The following is a 20,302-nucleotide window of genomic DNA, read 5'->3' as shown; positions in this document are numbered from 1 at the left end:
ACCAAAAGCTTACCCTGACTTGGAGGAGTTCCAATGTTGTGTTGGATAGTCATAGCTAGCTAGCTAACATAGCATTCCTCTGTTTGAGCTGGGTGTTCGAGTAATTAAACTAGCCAGCTACATTTGCGAGTTAAGTAAGTGAAACTGAAAGTGAAAAAATAAGTGATTAATTTTTGAAGAAATTAATTTGTCTTTCTCTCTCTTTGAGTCAACTACTACCACATTTTATGCACTGCAGTGCTATCCAGCTATAGCTTATGCTTTCAGTACTAGATTCATTCTCTGATCCTTCTCTGATCCTTTGATTGGGTGGACCATGTCAGTTCATGCTGCAAGAGCTGATAGGTTGGAGGACGTCCTCCAGAAGTTGTCATAATTACTGTGTCCTCTGACATGTGCTACCATGGTGCTACCCTACAGAGTGCTGTTGAGGCTACTGTTGACCTTCATTGCAAAACAGTGTTTTTTAATCAATTATTTGGTGACGTGAATATATTTTGTGTAGTTTTGTCTAAAAATATCTTAGCTTCTGGGCCTGAGTAGCAGGCAGTTTAATTTGGGCACGCTTTTCATCCAAAATTCTGAATGCTGCCCCCTGCCATAGTGAAGTTGAGGCTCAAGCCGTACGTAACGCCCTGGACGAGAGCTAGCATTTTTCCAATCCCCACATGACACATTGATTCATTGTTTATTTCCTCTGCAGGATAAAGAAAGTATATTTGACGTGTCAAAATATGTTTACAAACCAGTCAGTGACATTTCAGGGAGGACGAGAAGGTAGCCTAATTGTCTAGCTAACAACTAAGCAGCTATTTTGAACTAGGACTGGTCATTCATGTTGACAGTCAATGCACCTCAATTGCAAACACATTTTATTCACTAACAATATTCACAGCCAGTGGTGTCCTGAAAGGTTTCGATCATCTGTTGTACCTGGTGTTGGATGGAACAATTGAATGAATGTGTGGTAAGGGATACAAACTCCTCTGACAATAGTCCTTGTCAGGGTGCTGAGGGATGTTATTTTTTTTACTAATGAAACACATCCCTCAGCACCCTGACGAGGACTACTAACAAAATACCAGTTTATGGGAAATGCATGCTGTTGAACTTACATTTTCCTCCCAGAGAGTGGCTGACATACTTTTCTTCTCCCTCACCAGTCTCAGATAACCAATTCAAGCTGACAGAGACAACTGGGCTTAGCAGTGTGCAGAGGGACCTCTGGTGCTCATCTGCCCACAGGATGGCTCGGAGACCATTCCTAAAGCCCCTTCTTACAGCTAGCTGGTAGCAGCACCTCTGCCTCCTCTCCTATAACAAACTGTACTGAAATGACAGGTTCGGCGAAAGCTGTATGACAGATGAATGGTTGTTGAAATGGTTGTTGCTATTATTTGAATGCCGGTGACATGATGAGTGGTGCTTGGCTGCTAATTATTAAATAAAATGATCTTATCTCATCATAACCCCCTGTCCACTTTATCAGCTAACTGTTGTCTAGAGAGCATGCACCAAAACCAGATTGGTCAAGTTTGCCATTTATTGCAACAGTTTTTGTAACAAAAACATCCATAAGTTGAAAATGTGATGGAAACCCATTTTAACTTGTTTTTTTTCCCGGTACATGATAACTTAACTGCAACAACAACAAGAAAAGTGCAGTCATCACACAGTTTTTAAAAATCTGCAACGAATATGTTTGATGGGAATACACCTCTGGTGGGAAAATGCACACATCGTCCTTATGCAGATTTTGTTTTTACGCGTCAATTGGATGGAAATCTAGCTACTGTTCCCAAATGTACATTTACAGTCTGTATGGTGACAAATATTTAAAATCAGGTGACTTCTTTTTGTTCTTATGCTTTTATCGACCTTCCTAGGACCAATGCACATTTTGGGAGATTCCGGGAGATTCTGGTGGCCCCCTCACGCGTTGTGAACTCTCTGGCCAGTGGTTTGTTGCCAGGGTGACCGGGTGGGGACATGGCTGTGGATGGACTGGTTTCCCAGGAGTCTACATGCGGGTCACTGCCATCAGGGAATGGATATCTAACTATCTGCCCTTCTGAGGCTATGGAAAAGAGGCGGAATTGAGACATCATACAATACTTGAGGACACAATGGGTTTTCTACTTTGCAGCCACCACTGGTATTTCTTGTGCGCTACTCGTCAAGGATGATGTATGCACACCACCATCATCATCATGAAACTACCTGGAGATATCAGGAGATCCAGATGAACTTTTGGACTAGTAAAATGGTGGTCTGTGGACATTTTACTAAAATATGCATATAAACATGTAGAAGTTGTGTATTTATTTTATTGTTTTGAGAAAATATCTATACGGTGTAAGCATTTTGATTTCTGTGGGTTCAAAAATTGTATTTATTGACATTTACATTACTGTCATTTGTCATATGTGGCCAACCAGCTTTTTAATGTAAATTCTGTGGGCCAACCATCTAAAAGTTGGAGAAGCTACATTTTTATAGCAGATGCTCAGGAACTGAGCCTTGCATGAAAGCATCTTTATGTAGTGTAGCTAGATCTACACTTCTGGAAGCAGTTCAGGCGCTACAAGAAATATGACAACTACACTGTTTCCCCCAGCATTGGAGAATGTATATGAAATATGCAAGGAATAAGTATTTAAAAAAGTAAAAAAATAAAACAGGGCACAAATGCTTGATCAGAATTTATTTATTTACGACTCACAAGTGAAAAAGGCAAATCCAGTCAGTCACAAACACACTTCTGAGCAGCGGCACCTATCTTTAAGCACTCACAGGCCATTTATCTTTTACTTCCTTACACAAATCAAAAGGGATGAATGAAGGAGAGCTGTTCCCAGTAATCTAACAAACGAAGCACACAAAGCAGCCAGGTTCAAAACAAAGTCTGCACCACAGCAGACCCTGTTAAACAGATCCACTAGGGCAGATAGTGACAACTGGAACAACTGAATACTGTTTTGTTCTCGACACATATTATATAGGATTGTTTAGCTGGTCCGAGTGCCTTGTTCACAGTTATGAAAACCAAAAAAATTGTTCCTCAGTTCTTCCACAGGGAAGAAACCAGGTTTAGCAAGGTGGTAAAAGAAGCCATGCCTAATCCCATCAGGGAACTGGGGTTTCACCCACACTCACAGCCAGTAGCCAACTGAAGAATAGGTACCTGGCATTGAACTTTTAGGGGACAGTTAGAGAGTTTTACATTATAATTGCAGAGAATATTTCCTTTTTAACATTATTAATTCATGACACTTTTAATAATAATAATAAAAAACATTAGAAGATATCCATTTGTTAAAATATCCTTTTAGTGAAAGGAAAATGTCCACTATCATTATTGCTGCCATTCACAGTCTCCAAACCTGTCCGTTGTGTTCTCACAGAAGTTTGTGTGTCATCATGCCACATAAGCTCTTGCAGCCTCTAACACCTTCCCTGCCATACGTTTTGGCTTTGCAAAAGGTGTGGCTGGCAGAATAGGACAATGTTCATATACGAGCTCTTTCCCTCTGTAGTCTGGAGTTGTAGGCACGGGACACAGTATTCCATGCATCCATATATCGATCCATGCACATAGCGATGCATTTCTGCAATAAACAGACAAATATATCAGTGAGCATTACCCAGTCCCACAGCATAACATTAGCATGTTAAAATGTGCACCTTATCTGAGGTTTGAAATTACACTTCATTTACCATCCCATCAATCTGCAAATAAAATACACTGGCATAACAGTTACCTGTTCAGAGTTGTCCAACGTGCCTCCAGGTTTGCCTATGCATTTCTTGAAACATTTGTCTGTCATTCTCTAGAACAAAGAAAAATGAAAAAAGTTTAACCCACCTTCATGTCAGTGAGCTAGAAAGTCATTCTCACCTCATAGTTCACGCTCAACGACCTCGGACAAGGAGTTTAAGAAGATAGCAAGTTAAAGACCATGCAAATAAAATCATTAGCTGGATATGCCCAGTTTGGATATGGTCTATTAGCTAGCTAGCTAACTAACTGTTGATTTTGCATTAGTTAGCTATATACCTGGATACAAACAATTACAATCTTTCTACTACCTAGCTAGCTCAAAACAATTAAACGTTACCTGCAAGAGCTCTTGCGCATTAGCCACCGCAATCTGTACCTTTACTTGCTCCATGATTGTGCCGGTATCCATTTTACCGGACCCAGCACCTGATGAAAAATCGGAACCAAATCCGTCCATATCTAATTGCTATAATATTATATTTAAGAAATTACACTGTTGTTAGTAATTACACGTGTTAGCTAATGTAAACACTTCGGAAAAATTGCCCTTGAAACGATATTGTTCAACCACGTGACTTCCTGTAATTGTGATTCCAACGTGGGGAATGTAGTTTTCAGTACCATGGACAGTTCATCAATACAAAATTGTAGTCTACACGAAGCGTGATCATTTTATCTTGATTCACTCATTTAAATAAAAACATAATAAATATAACATGTCTGAAATGTATTTTGGCCCATCTAAAAGTTTGAGACACATGAGTGTGTTATATTCCAACACATAGATTTGACTGACACAATGTTTGTTCATTATGCAGAGTAGCAGTCATTCAATCTTCTTGGTGTAACAATTGGGATAATGGGACGATACGTACCACGCATTTCTCATCCCTGGATTGAGGTAAGGTTTCCGAGCCATATTTTGCACCGGCTCCGTAGTGTCAAGCCTGTCTGACTCCAGTTCCACTGTAAGCAAAGCCTAGGCAGTTGTAAGCAAGCGTTGGGTCAAAATCTATTCTGTCTAGGGCCAGTTAGGTCATTATTTATTGTATTTTCTTTCTTGTTCAGGTGTAGCCTGTTCACTAGGCAGCAGATTGTAAGCAGCATTTTGAGTAAAGCACCAACAGCAGTCACCCGGCTTCAGGCTCTGAACGGCAGCCACCTGGCCTTCCCCTGGGTGTCTTCCTTCTGCTCAGATCATTACAGGAACCCAGTGAGTAGCCCTGCGGTGAGCCCCCTCCTTCCTCGCAAAACTGGTCCCCAGTAGCCACACTCTCTCCACGCTGGTTGCTCCAGTGTTCCTTGACCAGTGGCAACAGGCCCTTTGTCAGGAGCAAGTGCTCTGGGGACTATTCCCAGGATAGTGTGGGATTAATGGGGAGCTCCAGGCCACTAGGCATGGTGGAGGTGCTGCGCCAGCCGCTTGGCCCTGATTGTGCTTAAGGCTTCTACAACTGCATTGGCAGGTGGAAGCTGGTACTGCAGCAACGATAATGCCTGGCCAAAATGATCACTACCTTATATAACGAACCATATATTGTGCAAAATTACTTTTTGTCTCAATGTTTATCTAAATTAATGGGGGGGAGAGGTCACATTGGTCACTCCTGCTATGAAAATGTTTTATATTGAAATGAATAAAGACTGTGTACTTTCAACAGTGTTAAATGTTGTTCTTCTTTCCCTTGATATGCCCACTAGGAACTTTTCTAAAAATCCTTCCCAGAATATACAATGAAGTCTCAGTACATTAATATTCTGGGGTAAAAACAAAAAAGACATTCCTGCCTATAGGTATCTAGAGCAGTTATCTGAACTTCCCTCACATAACTTCTAACGGGTGCATCTCCATAGGGATAAAGTTGTCAAAATAACATTGCCACCATAGCCTGTGTCAGACACCATACCCCTTCTAGAAAAGACACAGGCACGGGGAATGTTTTACAAAGATTTAAGTATTGTTTTTCAGTCACATTATCCATGAAGTAGGAAAAGTAGCTAGTGACACTGCCAAGCTATTAACTTTGTCTTTTTCCAAATAAATGAAGTAAATATTGTAGAAATAAATCATTTATTTATGTAGCAGACTGGTCTGTTGCTAAAAAAAAACTTCCTCATTGAATCAAAATACCACTTCTCAAAAAATATTTTCTTAAATGAACAGAGCAACACACATTGACATTTCAAGAGGAACAGTTTAAGCTGCACAATCATGCAGTTGTACTGAAAGACACAGCAGACATAACACAATACTTTTAGCCACCTGATGATTTAAGCCAAAACAATATATAATATTGCTTATATAATGACTAAGCAAAACAGTACAGTATTATTATGAGCACAAGGCATGATTTCCCCTGCTTTTGACCCTACTGGAATGTCACATCTATGTAGCATCTTATGTAATGCAAGAGTGAGTGTACTGTAAGAGTGACGCAAACTTCAATGTTGCATAGACTTTGCTTCTCTGAAGCAAATATTGACGCCAACAAGAGGCGAATGTATGTCTTAGATTAACCATTAAATGCCATGCTTACATGGGTTACATGTAGAGTAAGTACACTCCCCGAAAATAACCTCAAGCACTTTAAGTTTAATTGTCACTTCAAAAAAAACTTTGTCAGTGCAGAATGACTGATTCAATGTAAACTGTATACTATATAGTCAAATGCATGGGATGCAGTAGAACCTAGCCTTGCATGTGCAACAGATGTATTTTCTGAACTCTGACCTTCTCAACACTTTTTGACCTTTGAACACTTTGAGCTGAACATAAACAGAGGTAATTTTTACACCATTTCCAAATATTACAGTACAAAAATACAGCAGTTAAAACAACAGAAACTGATGTCAAATGGACACCTGGTTATTGTCTGGTTAAGATGTGGAATCAAGGCAGATTAGTTTCCCTTTATTTGGTTAAACCAAAGTCTTCATAACGTGTCAAGCAGTTCCCCCATGTGACATCATGTTAACTTGTAAGTTATCTGCAGAGTATAAAGAACTACTTAGAGCACAAATGTTCTATTTGAGATTTTTTAAAATTCAATAACAACATGCAGATGTTTTGAAATGACTCATGCCTCTACTTCAAGTACCACCCTCTTCTAGAACCTCTTCACTAACCTAACTCTTCTCAGGGGCCTTGTACTATACAGTTGTTCCAAACACTATCTCATCCAGCTCCTGGTCATCCTCACTGAGAGAGAAGTCTTTGTGGTTAGAGATGCGGTTGGGACTGCAGTTTGACTCCCCGTCTGTGAGGGATGTTTTGACAGTGGGTTCACCCATCCCCACCACTGGCCCAAGTCTTTCTGCCTCAGCCATATGGAACAGCATACTGTCTAGTAAAGGCCTGCTCTTACAGATGTTGTCCAGGAGCTGGCAGCGATGTTGCAACTGGCCTATCATAGCATTCTTCTCCTTGATCATGTTCTGAAACCTCTGGATGGTGTCCTCTGACTTGCACAGCTTCTCGTGGAGGTAGTAAATCTCTCTAGAGAAAAGTTAGATAAAAAGAGAAATCGATGATAAACTCAGCACATTTTTCTGCAGTCTCAGCCACCCAATGCACATATGAAACAACAATAATTGGCAAATGAAAGGGGAGCTTTGGCAATGCCTGAAGAGACAACACCTCCATCACTTACTTATTCTTGGCCTCGGTGATCTCCTGGGTAGCAGCCCTCAGTTGCTCGTCCTTCCTGATGAGACTCTCTGCTTGCTCCCTCACGGTGTTCTCTGCTGCCTCGAGCCGCTGCTCCAGTTCTGCTACCCGCCTGTGCACCGCGGCCAAGTGTGCGTTCGCCTCTCGAATTTGTACCGGTGACGGCGAGGACATGTCACATGAGGAATATGACACGACCTAAAAGTAAATGTACACTAGCTCACCGTAGAAGACTGATCGTGACTATTGACTCATTGCTCGTGAACAAGCATTTCACCGGAGGGCTGGTGTTTACTCTTCCTGCCATGGCTGCACTTTCTTCAGCGTTTAGTATAGGTCCTCCTAGTTCGGTAAACAACTCTACAATTGCACCAAAAAACATTGTTCCGTGTCCAGAAAAAACTGCTTGATGATGCTATGCTAGAAACCGAAACAGCAAGCTAACTAGTTAACCAGTTACAGTACCGATACGCCATCCTATGATATATCTAATATCTGAAACTCATGAGAAACGTAACAATAGATATAATTCCATGTAATAATTACGAACAACATGACTCGTGCAATCTAATAGTTCGTTGTCTGCACTGTTTTGATATAAAAGGCTGGATAAATGCAATGAATTTCGCAACAGTTTTGTAACCTGTGGCTTAAACTTCGCCCCGGAAAGAATCACTGGTTATTTTGTCTTCTTCTTTTAAATTTTATGGCAGACTACACATCTTGTTGTATTGCCGCCATCTACTGTACGGGGTATTGAAACAAAAAACTAAAAAATACAACAACAAAAAATCTAACAACCATCGCAGTCACATCCCTACAGGCTCAGGTACCTGTAAGGACAGAGCATTCATTGACAGGATTCCTTGTAATGCCTCTGCAGAAAAATCCTTGAGCCCCCCTTAAAACGCTAAACCCACACACAATGATGCCTATTTTCTCATATTTCCTCTCCATTTGCACTGTGCAATTGATAACCAGGTGATGAGGAGGATTATTTAAGATACTGTTTGAAGAGGTAGGGTTTCAGATGTTTTCGGAAGATGGGCAGGGACTTTGCTGTCCTAGCTTCAGGGGGAAGCTGGTTCCACATTTGGGGTGCCAGGACAGAGAAGAGCTTGTACTGGGCTGAGTGGGAGCTGCCCTCCCGTAGGGGTGGGAGGGCCAAGAGACCTGAGGTAGCAGAACGGAGTGCTCGGTTTGGGGTGTAGGGTTTGAGCATAGCCTGAAGGTAGGGAGGGACAGTTCCTCTTGCTGTTCCGTAGGTAAGCATCAAGGCCTTGTAGTGGATACTAGCTTCAACTGGAAGCCAGTGGAGTGTGGGGAAAAGCGGGGTGACATGAGAGAATTTGGGAAGGTTGAAAACCAGGCGGGCTACTGCGTTCTGGATAAGTTGCCGGGGTTTTGTGGAACAAGCGAGGAGCTCAGCCAACAGCGAGTTGCAGTAGTCCAGACGGGAGAGGACAAGTGCCTGGAGGAGCGTGTAATACTTCTCCCATCTACACACACCTGACATGACCAAATCATTTACATTTCTTACACTGTATGGGTTTGGGCATACACGTGAGAAGGAAGAGAATGGATGGAATGGGCTTTCGCACTCCATCTACCATGCGGGGCAGTCATTGTGCACCAAGCACTTGATACAATTCTATTCATATATCCTTTGCACATTTACTTCTAGCGCAACCCCAGAGGTAACACCCTTGATAGGCGCCCTGCTTTGAAGATCCACACAGGACACATTCCAACTCACCATCTTCTTGAGGCACAGAGCACGCTCCTTCTGTTCCAACACACAAAAAAACAAAATAAGGCCACCCTTTTGTTATTCTCATCGACGCCACCTCATCCAACACATCCATGATTTTAAGAGACTTCAAACAGATCTCCCAGGTAACATCAATCGAAAACCCTTATTCCAACCAAAAAATAATCAGAATTAGGTTTGGATTTACTAGTTTCCACTACCACTTTAATTATCTTATTTCCTTTCCAATTCTTCTCACTCTCGCCTCCACCTGATTCAAACAGAACATCCGCTTCCGCCATTTCAGCATCTTCAAACGACCAGCGCCACTTCTTCTTCCCATATTCTACCTGTTGCATGTTACACACCTCCACCTCCGTCTTTCTTTCTTCGATGAGGTTTAACGGCAGTTGGCATCCAATAAATGTTGCATTACCGCCACCTACTAGACTGGAGTATAACTCCCTTATACTTTGCTTCAAAAAAACAATTAAATTATATATTTTTTAAATCAACAAAAAACGAATACAACAAATATCCGACCATCTAACACTACACTCACACAAATTATTAATAAATACCATGCTCCACTATTTAAATTTATTTAGTCCTACTTCAGGCCAATAGCCTGAAAGGATGGGACACCACCACTTAACACATCCTGTAACTCTTCTGATGTGAAGTCTCTTACACCCAAATACCTCTCTGCAGCTGCCACCACAACCTCAATTTTCTGCGACTTCCGTTCCATCCCTGCAGTACAGTTGAGAACCATTACTATAAATGCCAAAAATCCAATCTTACTGAAACATATATCACTTGTTGGTTTATCCCTCTGTACTGGTACAGATCTGCTAGTCACACCACTCCTCGCAGGATCCCTCCCCCTTGAACCATCTTCCTCTACTTTCTTCACTGCCTCAGCATATGACAACTTCTGCACTACTCTAACCTTGGAAACCTCAACCTGCCTCTCTAGCACAGGACATTTCTGATCCAAGTCCCATGGGCACCCCTACAATTAACACATACCACTACTTTCCCCAATGCTACACATTTATTTGTCTCATGCCCTTCTGTACACTTCTCACACCTAGAAACCTCCCTCCTACACACTGCTGCCACACTGCCATAAGCTTGACACCTGTAACAATGTAATGTAGTCGGCACAAAAGCTTGTACAGGATAACTTATATATCCTAACATCACTTTGTCAGGCAAAGACAACATCAGAACTTAAAAGAACAGACAATGACTCTTCGGTTTCTCCACTCACACCACCCTGTATCCGTCGCACACAACGACGAACATCACAAACACCAGGAATCTTCCCCTTCAGTTGGTCAGCTTTAACATTTACCACTACCCCAGCAATTACTCCTTTCAATGGCACCATTTCCTTAAGAGCGAAACAATTCACACCTCTAGCCCCCATTCGTTTAACACGGAGTGCCTGCTCCCTCTGACCAGCAGAAACACAAACGATTAACACAAGACCGCTTCAAATCAAATCACATTTTATTGGTCACATACACATGGTTAGTAGATGTTAATGCAAGTGTAGCGAATTGCTTGTGCTTCTAGTTCCGACCGTGCAGTAATATCTAACAGGTAAACTAACAATTTCACAACAACTCCCTTACAAGTGTAAAGGAATGAATAAGAAAATGTACATATAAATATATGGATGAGCAATGGCTGTGTGGCATAGGCAAGATGCAGTAGATGGTATAGAATAAAGTATGTACAGTGGGGAGAACAAGTATTTGATACACTGACGATTTTGCAGGTTTTCCTACTTACAAAGCATGTAGAGGTTTGTAATTTTTTATCATAGGTACACTTCAACTGTGAGAGACGGAATCTAAAACAAAAATCCAGAAAATCACATTGTATGATTTTTAAGTAATTCATTTGCATGTTATTGCATGACATAAGTATTTGATACATCAGAAAAGCAGAACTTAATATTTGGTACAGACACCTTTGTTTGCAATTACAGAGATCATACGTTTCCTGTAGTTCTTGACCAGGTTTGCACACACTGCAGCAGGGATTTTGGCCCACTCCTCCATACAGACCTTCTCCAGATCCTTCAGGTTTCGGGGCTGTCACTGGCCAATACGGCTTTCAGCTTGCTCCAAAGACTTTCTATTGGGTTCAGGTCTGGAGACTGGCTAGGCCACTCCAGGACCTTGAGATGCTTCTTACGGAGCCACTCCTTAGTTGCCCTGGCTGTGTGTTTCGGGTCGTTGTCATGCTGGAAGACCCAGCCACGACCCATCTTCAATGCTCTTACTGAGGGAAGGAGGTTGTTGGCCAAGATCTCGCGATACATGGCCCCATCCATCCTCCCCTCAATAAGGTGCAGTCGTCCTGTCCCCTTTGCAGAAAAGCATCCCCAAAGAATGAGCTACAATTTTATCCCTGATGTCCTTACACAGCTCTCTGGTCTTGGCCATTGTGGAGAGGTTGGAGTCTGTTTGATTGAGTGTGTGGACAGGTGTCTTTTATACAGGTAACAAGTTCAAACAGGTGCAGTTAATACAGGTAATGAGTGGAGAACAGGAGGGCTTCTTAAAGAAAAACTAACAGGTCTGTGAGAGCCGGAATTCTTACTGGTTGGTAGATGATCAAAGACTTATGTCATGCAATAAAATGCAAATTAATGACTTAAAAATCAAGCTTTTTTTTTTTAGATTCTGTCTCTCACAGTTGAAGTGTACCTATGATAAAAAAATTACAGACCTCTACATGCTTTGTAAGTTGGAAAACCTGCAAAATCGGCAGTGTTTCAAATATTTGTTCTCCCCACTGTACATATGAGATGAGTAATGTAGGGTATGTAAACATTATATAAAGTGGCATTGTTTAAAGTGACTAGTGATACATTTATTACATCCAATTTTTTATTTTAAAGTGGCTAGAGATTGGAGTCAGTATTTTGGCAGCAGCCACTCAATGTTAATGATGGCTGTTATACAGTCTGATGCCTTGAGATAGAAGCTGTTTTTCAGTCTCTCGGTCCCAGTTTTGATGCACCTGTACTGATCTCGCCTTCTGGATGATAGCGGGGTGAACAGGCAGTGGCTCGGGTGGTTGTTGTCCTTGATGATCTTTTTGGCCTTCCTGTGATATCGGGCGGTGTAGGTGTCCTGGAGGGTAGGTAGTTTGCCCCCCGGTGATGCGTTGTGCAGACCTCACTACCCTCTGACAAGACAAATTTATACAGCCTACTGAGGTTGAAGAGGCGCTGTTGCGCCTTCTTCACCACGCTGTCGATGTGGGTTGACCATTTCAGTTTGTCCGTGATGTGTACGCCGAGGAACTTAAAACTTTCCACCTTCTCCACTACTGTCCAGTCGATGTGGATAGGGGGGTACTCCCTCTGCTGTTTCCTGAAGTCCACAATCATCTCCTTTGTTTTGTTGACGTTGAGTGTGAGGTTATTTTCCTGATACCACTCTCAGAGAGCCCTCATCTCCTACCTGTAGGCCGTCTCGTCGTTGTTGGTAATCAAACCTACCACTGTTGTGTCGTCTGCAAACTTGATGATTGAGTTGGAGGCGTGCATGGCCACGCAGTCATGGGTGAATAGGGAGTACAGGAGAGGGCTGAGAACGAACCCTTGTGGGACCCCAGTGTTGAGGATCAGCAGGGTGGAGGTGTTGTTTCCTACCCTCACCAGCTCGGGGCAGCCTGTCAGAAAGTCCAGGACCCAGTTGTACAGGGTAGGGTCGAGACCCAGGGTTTCGAGCTTAATGACGAGTTTGGAGGGTGCTATTGTGTTAAATGCTGATCTGTAATCGATGAACAGCATTCTTACATAGTTATTCCTCTTGTCCAGATGGGTTAGGGCAGTGTGATTGCAATTGAGCCGTCTGTGGACCTATTGGGGCGGCAATGAAATAGGAGTGGGTCTAGGGTAGGGTGGAGGTGATATGATCCTGGACTAGTCTCTCAAAGCACTTCATGATGACGGAAGTCAATGCTACGGGGCGATAGTTGTTTAGCTCAGAAACCTTAGCTTTCTTGGGAACAGGAACAATGGTGGCCCTCTTGAAGCATGTGGGAACAGCAGACTGGGATAGGGACTGATTGAATATGTCCGTAAATACACCACATGCTCTGAGGACGCGGCTAGAGATGCCACCTGGGCCGGCAGCCCTGCGAGGGTTAACATGTTTAAATGTTTTACTGACGTTGGCTGCGGTGAAGTACAGCCTGCAGGTTTTGGTAACGGGCCGTGTCAATGGCACTGTATTTTCCTCAAAGCGAGCAAAGAAGTTGTCTTTCATACCGTCTCTAGGAGGGGTGCCTCACTTGAGTGGTCTTCCTCTCTGGGTTGGCGCCCCCCCTTGGGTTGTGCCGTGGCGGAGATCTTTGTGGGCTATACTCGGGCTTGTCTCAGGATGGTAAGTTGGTGGTTGAAGATATCCCTCTAGTGGTGTGGGGGCTGTGCTTTGGCAAAGTGGGTGGGGTTATATCCTTCCTGTTTGGCCCTATCCGGGGGTGTCCTCGGATGGGGCCACAGTGTCTCCTGACCCCTCCTGTCTCAGCCTCCAGTATTTATGCTGCAGTAGTTTATGTGTTGGGGGGCTAGGGTCAGTTTGTTATATCTGGAGTACTTCTCCTGTCCTATCCGGTGTCCTGTGTGAATTTAAGTATGCACTCTCTAATTCTTTCTTTCATTCTTTCTTTCTCTCTCTCGGAGGACCTGAGCCCTAGCACCATGCCTCAGGACTACCTTACATGTTGACTCCTTGCTGTCCCCAGTCCACCTGGCCGTGCTGCTGCTCCAGTTTCAACTGTTCTGCCTTGTTATTATTGGACCATGCTGGTCATTTATGAACATTTGAACATCTTGGCCATGTTCTGTTATAATCTCCACCAGGCACAGCCAGAAGAGGACTGGCCACCCCACATAGCCTGGTTCCTCTCTAGGTTTCTTCCTAGGTTTTGGCCTTTCTAGGGAGTTTTTCCTAGCCACTGTGCTTCTACACCTGCATTGCTTGCTGTTTGGGGTTTTAGGCTGGGTTTCTGTACAGCACTTTGAGATATCAGCTGATGTACGAAGGGCTATATAAATACATTTGATTTGATTTGTTTAGTTTGTCTGGGAGCAAGACATCGGTGTCCGCGACGGGGCTTTTGTAATTCAGGATTGACTGTAGACCCTGCCACATACGTCTTGTGTTTGAGCTGTTGAATTGCGACTATACTTTGTCTCTATACTGACGCTTAGCTTGTTTGATTGCCTTGCGAAGGGAATAGCTACACTGTTTGTATTCGGTCATGTTTCCGGTCGCCTTGCGAAGGGAATAGCTACACTGTTTGTATTCGGTCATGTTTCCGGTCGCCTTGCCATGATTAAAAGCAGTGGTTCGCACTTTTCAGTTTTGCACAAATGCTGCCATCAATCCACGGTTTCTGGTTGGGGAAGGTTTTAATTGTCACCGTGGGTACAACATCACCGATGCACTTGCTAATAAACTCGCTCACCGAATCAGCATATACATCAATGCTGTTGTCTGAGGCTATCCAGAACATATCCCAGCCCACGTGATTGAAGCAATCTCAAAGCGTTGAGCAGACCTGAGCACGGGCATTTCCTGTATTAGTTTCTGTCTATAGGCTGGGAGCAACAAAATGGAGTCGTAGTCAGATTTGCCGAAAGGAGGGCAAGGGAGGGCTTTGTAGGCGTCGCGGAAGTTAGAGTAGCAATGATCCAGAATGCTGCCAGCCCGGGTCGCGCATTTGATATGCTGATAAAATGTAGGGAGCCTTGTTTTCAGATTAGCTTTGTTAAAATCCCCAGCTACAATAAATGCAGCCTCAGGATATGTGGTTTCCAGTTTACAGAGTCTAATGAAGTTCTTTCAGCTCACCGATTCCACAGCACCCAACTCTGTTTTCACCTACCCTACAACCACAAATGGATCAGCCAAAAGGCAAGAGCCCAGTTTTTCTAAAAACTTCACTACTGTCACAGTCATCTTTATCCTGACCCCCAGTGCACGCCTCAGGCTTCGATAACTTCACCATACCTACCACCTCTGATACTTTGCCCTAATTCACTTCCATTTCTCCTCCTGTCTTCATCTCACTCTGCTTACACTTTCTACCATTCTTATTGAACAAACTGTCTCCCTTTTTTCTGCCATTTTTTCTGCCACTCGAGCTCACCCTCTTCCTCTTATTCCTCCTCTGCCTCTCTTTTCCCCTCCATTCCTCCTTATGATAATACTGCACTTCTCCTGATGCATATTGTTCTTGCCTTGTCAAGGGACGCCATTCAACCAGCTGTCCCAATCTCCATACAATCAGCACGAACCCTCCAGGATGTAGCGCTCAACAGTACATCCCACTTGTAAAGCAGGTGCTTCGTCTTGATGTTCTTTATCGATAGCTTCCGCGACGCTTCTCCATTTCAAATAAGCGCGCTCTCTTTCGCACATTTGACGTAATCACTTGATCCTCCGTTCTTCCTGCTGCCTCAGCCGTCACTAGTGTTGACAGCGTTACAGACCATTTAGAAATAGGTTGTCAATGTGAGATGGTGTTTTATTTATTATGTAGCTAATAAAACATGTACAAATAATTGTATATTAAACGTATAAAATCAAATTTGTCAACAAAGTACTATTTATAGAATGTTTGTTTGGTTTTAATAAAGTTTTACAATATCAATTCTCGTCTTCATATTTTTTTTCATCTCGCGATGTCTCCTTGTCCTTCATGTGAAATCCAAAATGGGTTATTGGGATCTGCAAGAAGGTAAGGATTGTGTCGAGAAAACATGGATCACCACCAAATTAGGCACAGCTCTAGGTAAGTCGTACACAAAGGAAAGCATTATAAATTAGCTAGTTAACTGTTGGTAAAGAGCGGTAACGCTAACTAGCCATAACATAGTTACCTGCCAATGCCATGCTAGTTCTGCTAACACACTAGCAGGTAACGTTAATGTTTTGTTTTTAACTAATGTAACGTCAGTTAACGTTGTTTGGTTAGCCAGTTGTTTAGCCAGCATCTTCTGTAAGACAGTACAGCTAAATAGGACATTAAACATTGGAATTTGAACGAGGTTTACCAGTTAGCTAGCAAGCATTTCATAGCTAACATTCTTGTAGCTAAATACTTGACAAGTAAGTAGCTAGCTAGTCAACTCTGGACACAGTAGTCTAACATTCTATTTTTTTTTCTTACACACAGGGTTGGTGGGTTCAGCCTATCACATTGTGGCATTCCAGCCTGATTCTGCAATCCAAGCTGTTCAGAGAGCCACAAATGGCACAGTAACCATGGGTATGTGTTTCTAGTCTCATATACAGCAGTAATAATAATAACCTTGCTTACTGCCATGAAGATATCATGATTACACCTGAAATCTGAATACGCAGCTACCCCTCCTAGATCAGTAGCCAATAGTGTTCAGGCTATGATCTAAAAGGCAACACTGATCCTGTATCAGCACTCCTACTCTGGGACACTGTGGATACGGACCTAGGTCCCCCCATCCATGTAATCTTATACATTGTGATCGCAAAAGTAAAACTGATCCTAGATCAGCGATCCTACTAGTAGAGGATTTGTAGATATGGGCCCAGGTCAAAATGCTGCAATTCACCTAATATTGCACCTGAGTCTCTATATTTTCCTTGTGTGAGTGATGGTGAAAGTGTGCTGTTTGATCTTAGTGTTTCAGTGGTAATAAGAAACATGTTTCTGTGATCAGATGTTTGTTATAAGGATTTGTAAACAACATACAGTTAAGGTGGGTTATGCTACTCAGGGTACCAATCTTTTTAGCTAACATTACACTCCTTGCCACTCTTGTCATTTGCCAAAGAGACTGGGCTTTTGGCAATCTCAATGTTCAATATGCAGCTGGATTTACAGCGCAGTTGCTGATTTGGTAGTTGGAAACCACATGCAATTTTTCCATTAAATACTATGGAACATGGGTACAATTATAACATTTTAAGAATAACAATAGAATAACAATAAACAATACCTTTATGACCTGCAGTCATTCTCTTGTGAGAAGGCGGTGTCAATGCAAGATCATATTGTTCAAAGTGGCTAGAGATGACTCAAATCAAAATCATCTAATTTTATTTGTCACATACATGTTTAGCAGATGCTATTGCGTATGTAGTGAAATGCTTGTGTTTCTAGCTCCAACAGTGCAGTAATATCTAACACTTTCACAACAATACACACATGTAAAGGAATTATAAGTATTTGGATGAGCAATGTCAATGGCATAGACTAAAAGATACAGTAGGATAGAATACAGTATATAATGATGAGTAATGCAAAATATTAGGGATGCATTATATATTGGTAAGGATATTGGAATCGGCCGATATTAGCTAAAAATGTCAGATGTCTAGTTTAACGCTTATGTGCAAAACCGATGTCAAAGCTGACGTGCAGTTGAAGTCAGAAGTTTACATACACTTAGGTTGGAGTCATTAAAACTTGTTTTTCAACCACTCCACAAATTTCTTGTTAACAAACTATAGTTTTGGTAAGTCGGTTAGGACATCTACTTGGTGCATGACAAGTCATTTTACCAACAATTGTTTACAGACAGATTATTTCACTTATAATTCACTGTATCACAATTCCAGTGGGTCAGAAGTTTACATACACTAAGTTGACTGTGCCTTTAAACAGCTTGGAAAATTCCAGAAAATGATGTCATGGCTTTAGAAGCTTCTGATAGGCTAATTGACATAATTTGAGTCAATTGGAGGTGTACCTGTGGATGTATTTCATGGCCTACCTTCAAACTCAGTGCCTCTTTGCATGACATCATGGGAAAATCAAAAGAAATCAGCCAAGACCTCAGAAAATAATTCTAGACCTCCACAAGTCTGGTACATCCTTGGGAGAAATTTCCAAACTCCTGAAGGTATCACGTTCATCTGTACAAGCAATAGTACGCGAGTATAAACACCATGGGACCTCGCTGCAGTCATACCGCTCAGGAAGGAGACGTGTTCTGTCGCCTAGAAATTAACGTACTTTGGTGAGAAAAGTGCAAATCAATCCCAGAATAACAGCAAAGGACCTTGTGAAGATGCTGAAGGAAACGGGTGCAGAAGTATCTATATCCACAGTAAAACGAGTCCTATATCGACATAACCTGAAAGGCTGCTCAGCAAGGAAGAAGCCACTGCTCCAAACCTGCCATAAAAAGCCAGACTACGATTTGCAACTGCACATGGGAACAAAGATCGTACTTTTTGGAGAAATGTCCTCTGGTCCGATGAAACAGAAATAGAACTGTTTGGCCATAATGACCATCTTTATGTTTGGAGGAAAAAGGGGGAGGCTTGCAAGCTGAAGAACATCATCCCAACCGTGGCGGCATCATGTTGTGGAGGTGCTTTGCTGAAGGAGAGACTAGAGCACTTCACATAATAGATGGCATCATGAGGAGAGAATTTTCGTGGATATATTGAAGCAACATCTCAAGACGTCAGTCAGGAAGTTAAAGCTTGGTCGCAACTGGGTTTTCCAAATGGACAATCACCCCAAGCATACTTTCAAAGTTGTGGCAAAATGGCTTTAAGGACAACAAAGTCAAGGTATTGGAGTGGCCATCACAAAGCCCTGACCTCAATCTTTGCTGTTCCCTTGCACAATTCATACATCTCCGCTGGCATCTCCATTGGCCTCTCTCTTCATTCCTCTCATAGATTTTGAACCAGTAGCCTAGACCAAGTATTTATACATTTGAGGTGGTTGTGGTAAAAATGCAACAAATGGGAATCCTCTGTTCTTCCCGTGCCCTATGTTTACAATGAAATGTATTACGTCAGAATGTCCAATGTTAGGTTTCCAATCAAATTTATGGATTAAGTTTGATAGAACATGTTCCTGTCTAATTTGCATAATATTGGATGATAACTATAAGGGGTTATTGAAAAGAGGTGACAACCAGGCTAGGTTTATGCCAGTGTAAGTATTTTTTTTGTCTTTCCTTCCTAAACAGCTGCCTTGGGGGCCATTTTTGGAATGACCACTTGTCTAGCTGCACAGGCCCGGGATGCTCCTGATGACCCTGTGAACTACTTCATCGGAGGCTGTGCATCAGGAGTCTTTCTTGGAGCTCGTAGTGAGTATGCTATATATTACACAGTATGCTGAATATCTGGGTTGCATTCAGTAGGAACAAATGGGAGCAAAGGTTTCAAAACAAGGAAAATTAGTCTTCTCATTGGGAACGTTTGGATGGAACATCCTGGTTCCAAGCATTTTCTTCCAACATTTCATTCCAAAAAGCAGTCATTTCTCTTCAGCGCTTGTTTTCCCTTCAGCGCTTGTTAACTTCCCTATGCATATCTAAGATGACTGGTTGTAAAAGCAATTGCTCTTTGTAGGGCTGTGAACTTCCTCTCATCGCTAGATGTTTGCTCACAGTACAGAGGGGCAACAAAGATAATATCCGGCCTCTCCATATCTTTTCCACAAATAACATGTATTTTTTTGTCTCTTTGATCTACAGCTCACAGTGCAATGACAGGCACGACGGCATGTATTGGGCTGGGGACACTGGCCATGTTCACCAAGGTGGGCAAGATGGAGGGCTGGAGATTAGCGGGACCACCGAGGATGTAAACAGCCTGAGACTATATATCAACATGTATATTGTATATTACTTGAATAAACTTGTGTAAAAGAGTAGTCTATTAGTCTGTATCCTGCACCTCCTTGCTTTAGCCACAAGGTGGAGACATTGGTGCAAATTGGCTGGGGTGTTAGCCAATCAACTCCAATTTGCAATGGCCTCTTAATCAGTCATTTAGATCACAGTTAATCTGAGAATGACATAAGAAGGCATTAGTCTCCCAAGCAAACACTTTAAAATAAGGGCTGTGTTTCATGTAGGCTTAACCTTGCTTGATGTTTTGATAAATAAACATGTAAATCTCTCTAGGACAAGGTGACTTGTATTTACCGGCCAAAAATAAAACGCTAATTAGCTGCTAATGTGACTATCATAAAGAACTACAAATGCCATGATGAGCTGGACAAGACTGTCAAATCAAGGCAACGGTAAGAATCTCTCGATCTAATGTTAGCAAAG

The 20,302-nt window shown here is 42.3% G+C and overlaps 4 protein-coding genes across 7 annotated transcripts in view; 2 read left to right on the top strand and 2 right to left on the bottom strand.

Annotated features, from left to right (window-relative positions):
- The window catches only part of cers4a (ceramide synthase 4a), a 33,070-nt gene extending 30,376 nt beyond the window's left edge, over nt 1-2,694 (top strand). Inside the window, exons 13-14 of one of the 3 annotated variants that reach the window (XM_021603682.2) lie at nt 1,164-1,290; nt 1,887-2,694. The gene's annotated coding sequence lies outside the window, so the exon portion shown is untranslated. Of the gene's footprint in view, nt 1-1,163 lie in introns of all 3 variants that reach the window. The other 2 variants (XM_021603681.2, XM_021603680.2) reach the window with 2 other exon arrangements.
- On the bottom strand, nt 2,693-4,377 carry LOC110524226 (mitochondrial import inner membrane translocase subunit Tim13). The gene is made up of 3 exons (XM_021603683.2): nt 4,119-4,377; nt 3,762-3,830; nt 2,693-3,608 (listed from the first exon to the last, which is right to left on the bottom strand). Exons 1-3 carry the CDS (start codon nt 4,236-4,238, stop codon nt 3,510-3,512), a joined length of 288 nt encoding a protein of 95 aa, XP_021459358.1. The 5' UTR covers nt 4,239-4,377; the 3' UTR covers nt 2,693-3,509.
- A 1,456-nt stretch (nt 4,378-5,833) lies between these two features.
- On the bottom strand, nt 5,834-8,124 carry LOC110524224 (vimentin-type intermediate filament-associated coiled-coil protein). Its single transcript, XM_021603679.2, has 2 exons — nt 7,432-8,124; nt 5,834-7,277 (listed from the first exon to the last, which is right to left on the bottom strand). The coding sequence occupies exons 1-2, from the start codon at nt 7,620-7,622 to the stop codon at nt 6,932-6,934; spliced, it is 537 nt and encodes a 178-aa protein (XP_021459354.1). The 5' UTR covers nt 7,623-8,124; the 3' UTR covers nt 5,834-6,931.
- A 7,589-nt stretch (nt 8,125-15,713) lies between these two features.
- On the top strand, nt 15,714-19,899 carry ndufa11 (NADH:ubiquinone oxidoreductase subunit A11). Of its 2 annotated transcripts, none has more exons than XM_021603677.2 (4): nt 15,714-16,029; nt 16,414-16,506; nt 19,208-19,330; nt 19,721-19,899. In XM_021603677.2, exons 1-4 carry the CDS (start codon nt 15,951-15,953, stop codon nt 19,831-19,833), a joined length of 408 nt encoding a protein of 135 aa, XP_021459352.1. In that variant the 5' UTR covers nt 15,714-15,950; the 3' UTR covers nt 19,834-19,899. The 2 variants fall into 2 exon arrangements, with proteins under 2 accessions (XP_021459352.1, XP_021459353.1); XM_021603678.2 differs by having other exon boundaries at nt 15,891-15,975.
- Nucleotides 19,900-20,302: the final 403 nt, after the last annotated feature.

This window comes from Oncorhynchus mykiss, chromosome 5 (genome assembly GCF_013265735.2).
Source record: "Oncorhynchus mykiss isolate Arlee chromosome 5, USDA_OmykA_1.1, whole genome shotgun sequence".
In the NCBI taxonomy this organism is placed as follows: Eukaryota; Metazoa; Chordata; class Actinopteri; order Salmoniformes; family Salmonidae; genus Oncorhynchus; species Oncorhynchus mykiss.
Note: the sequence above shows the minus strand (reverse complement) of the source record. Positions and strands in the feature narration are given on the sequence as shown.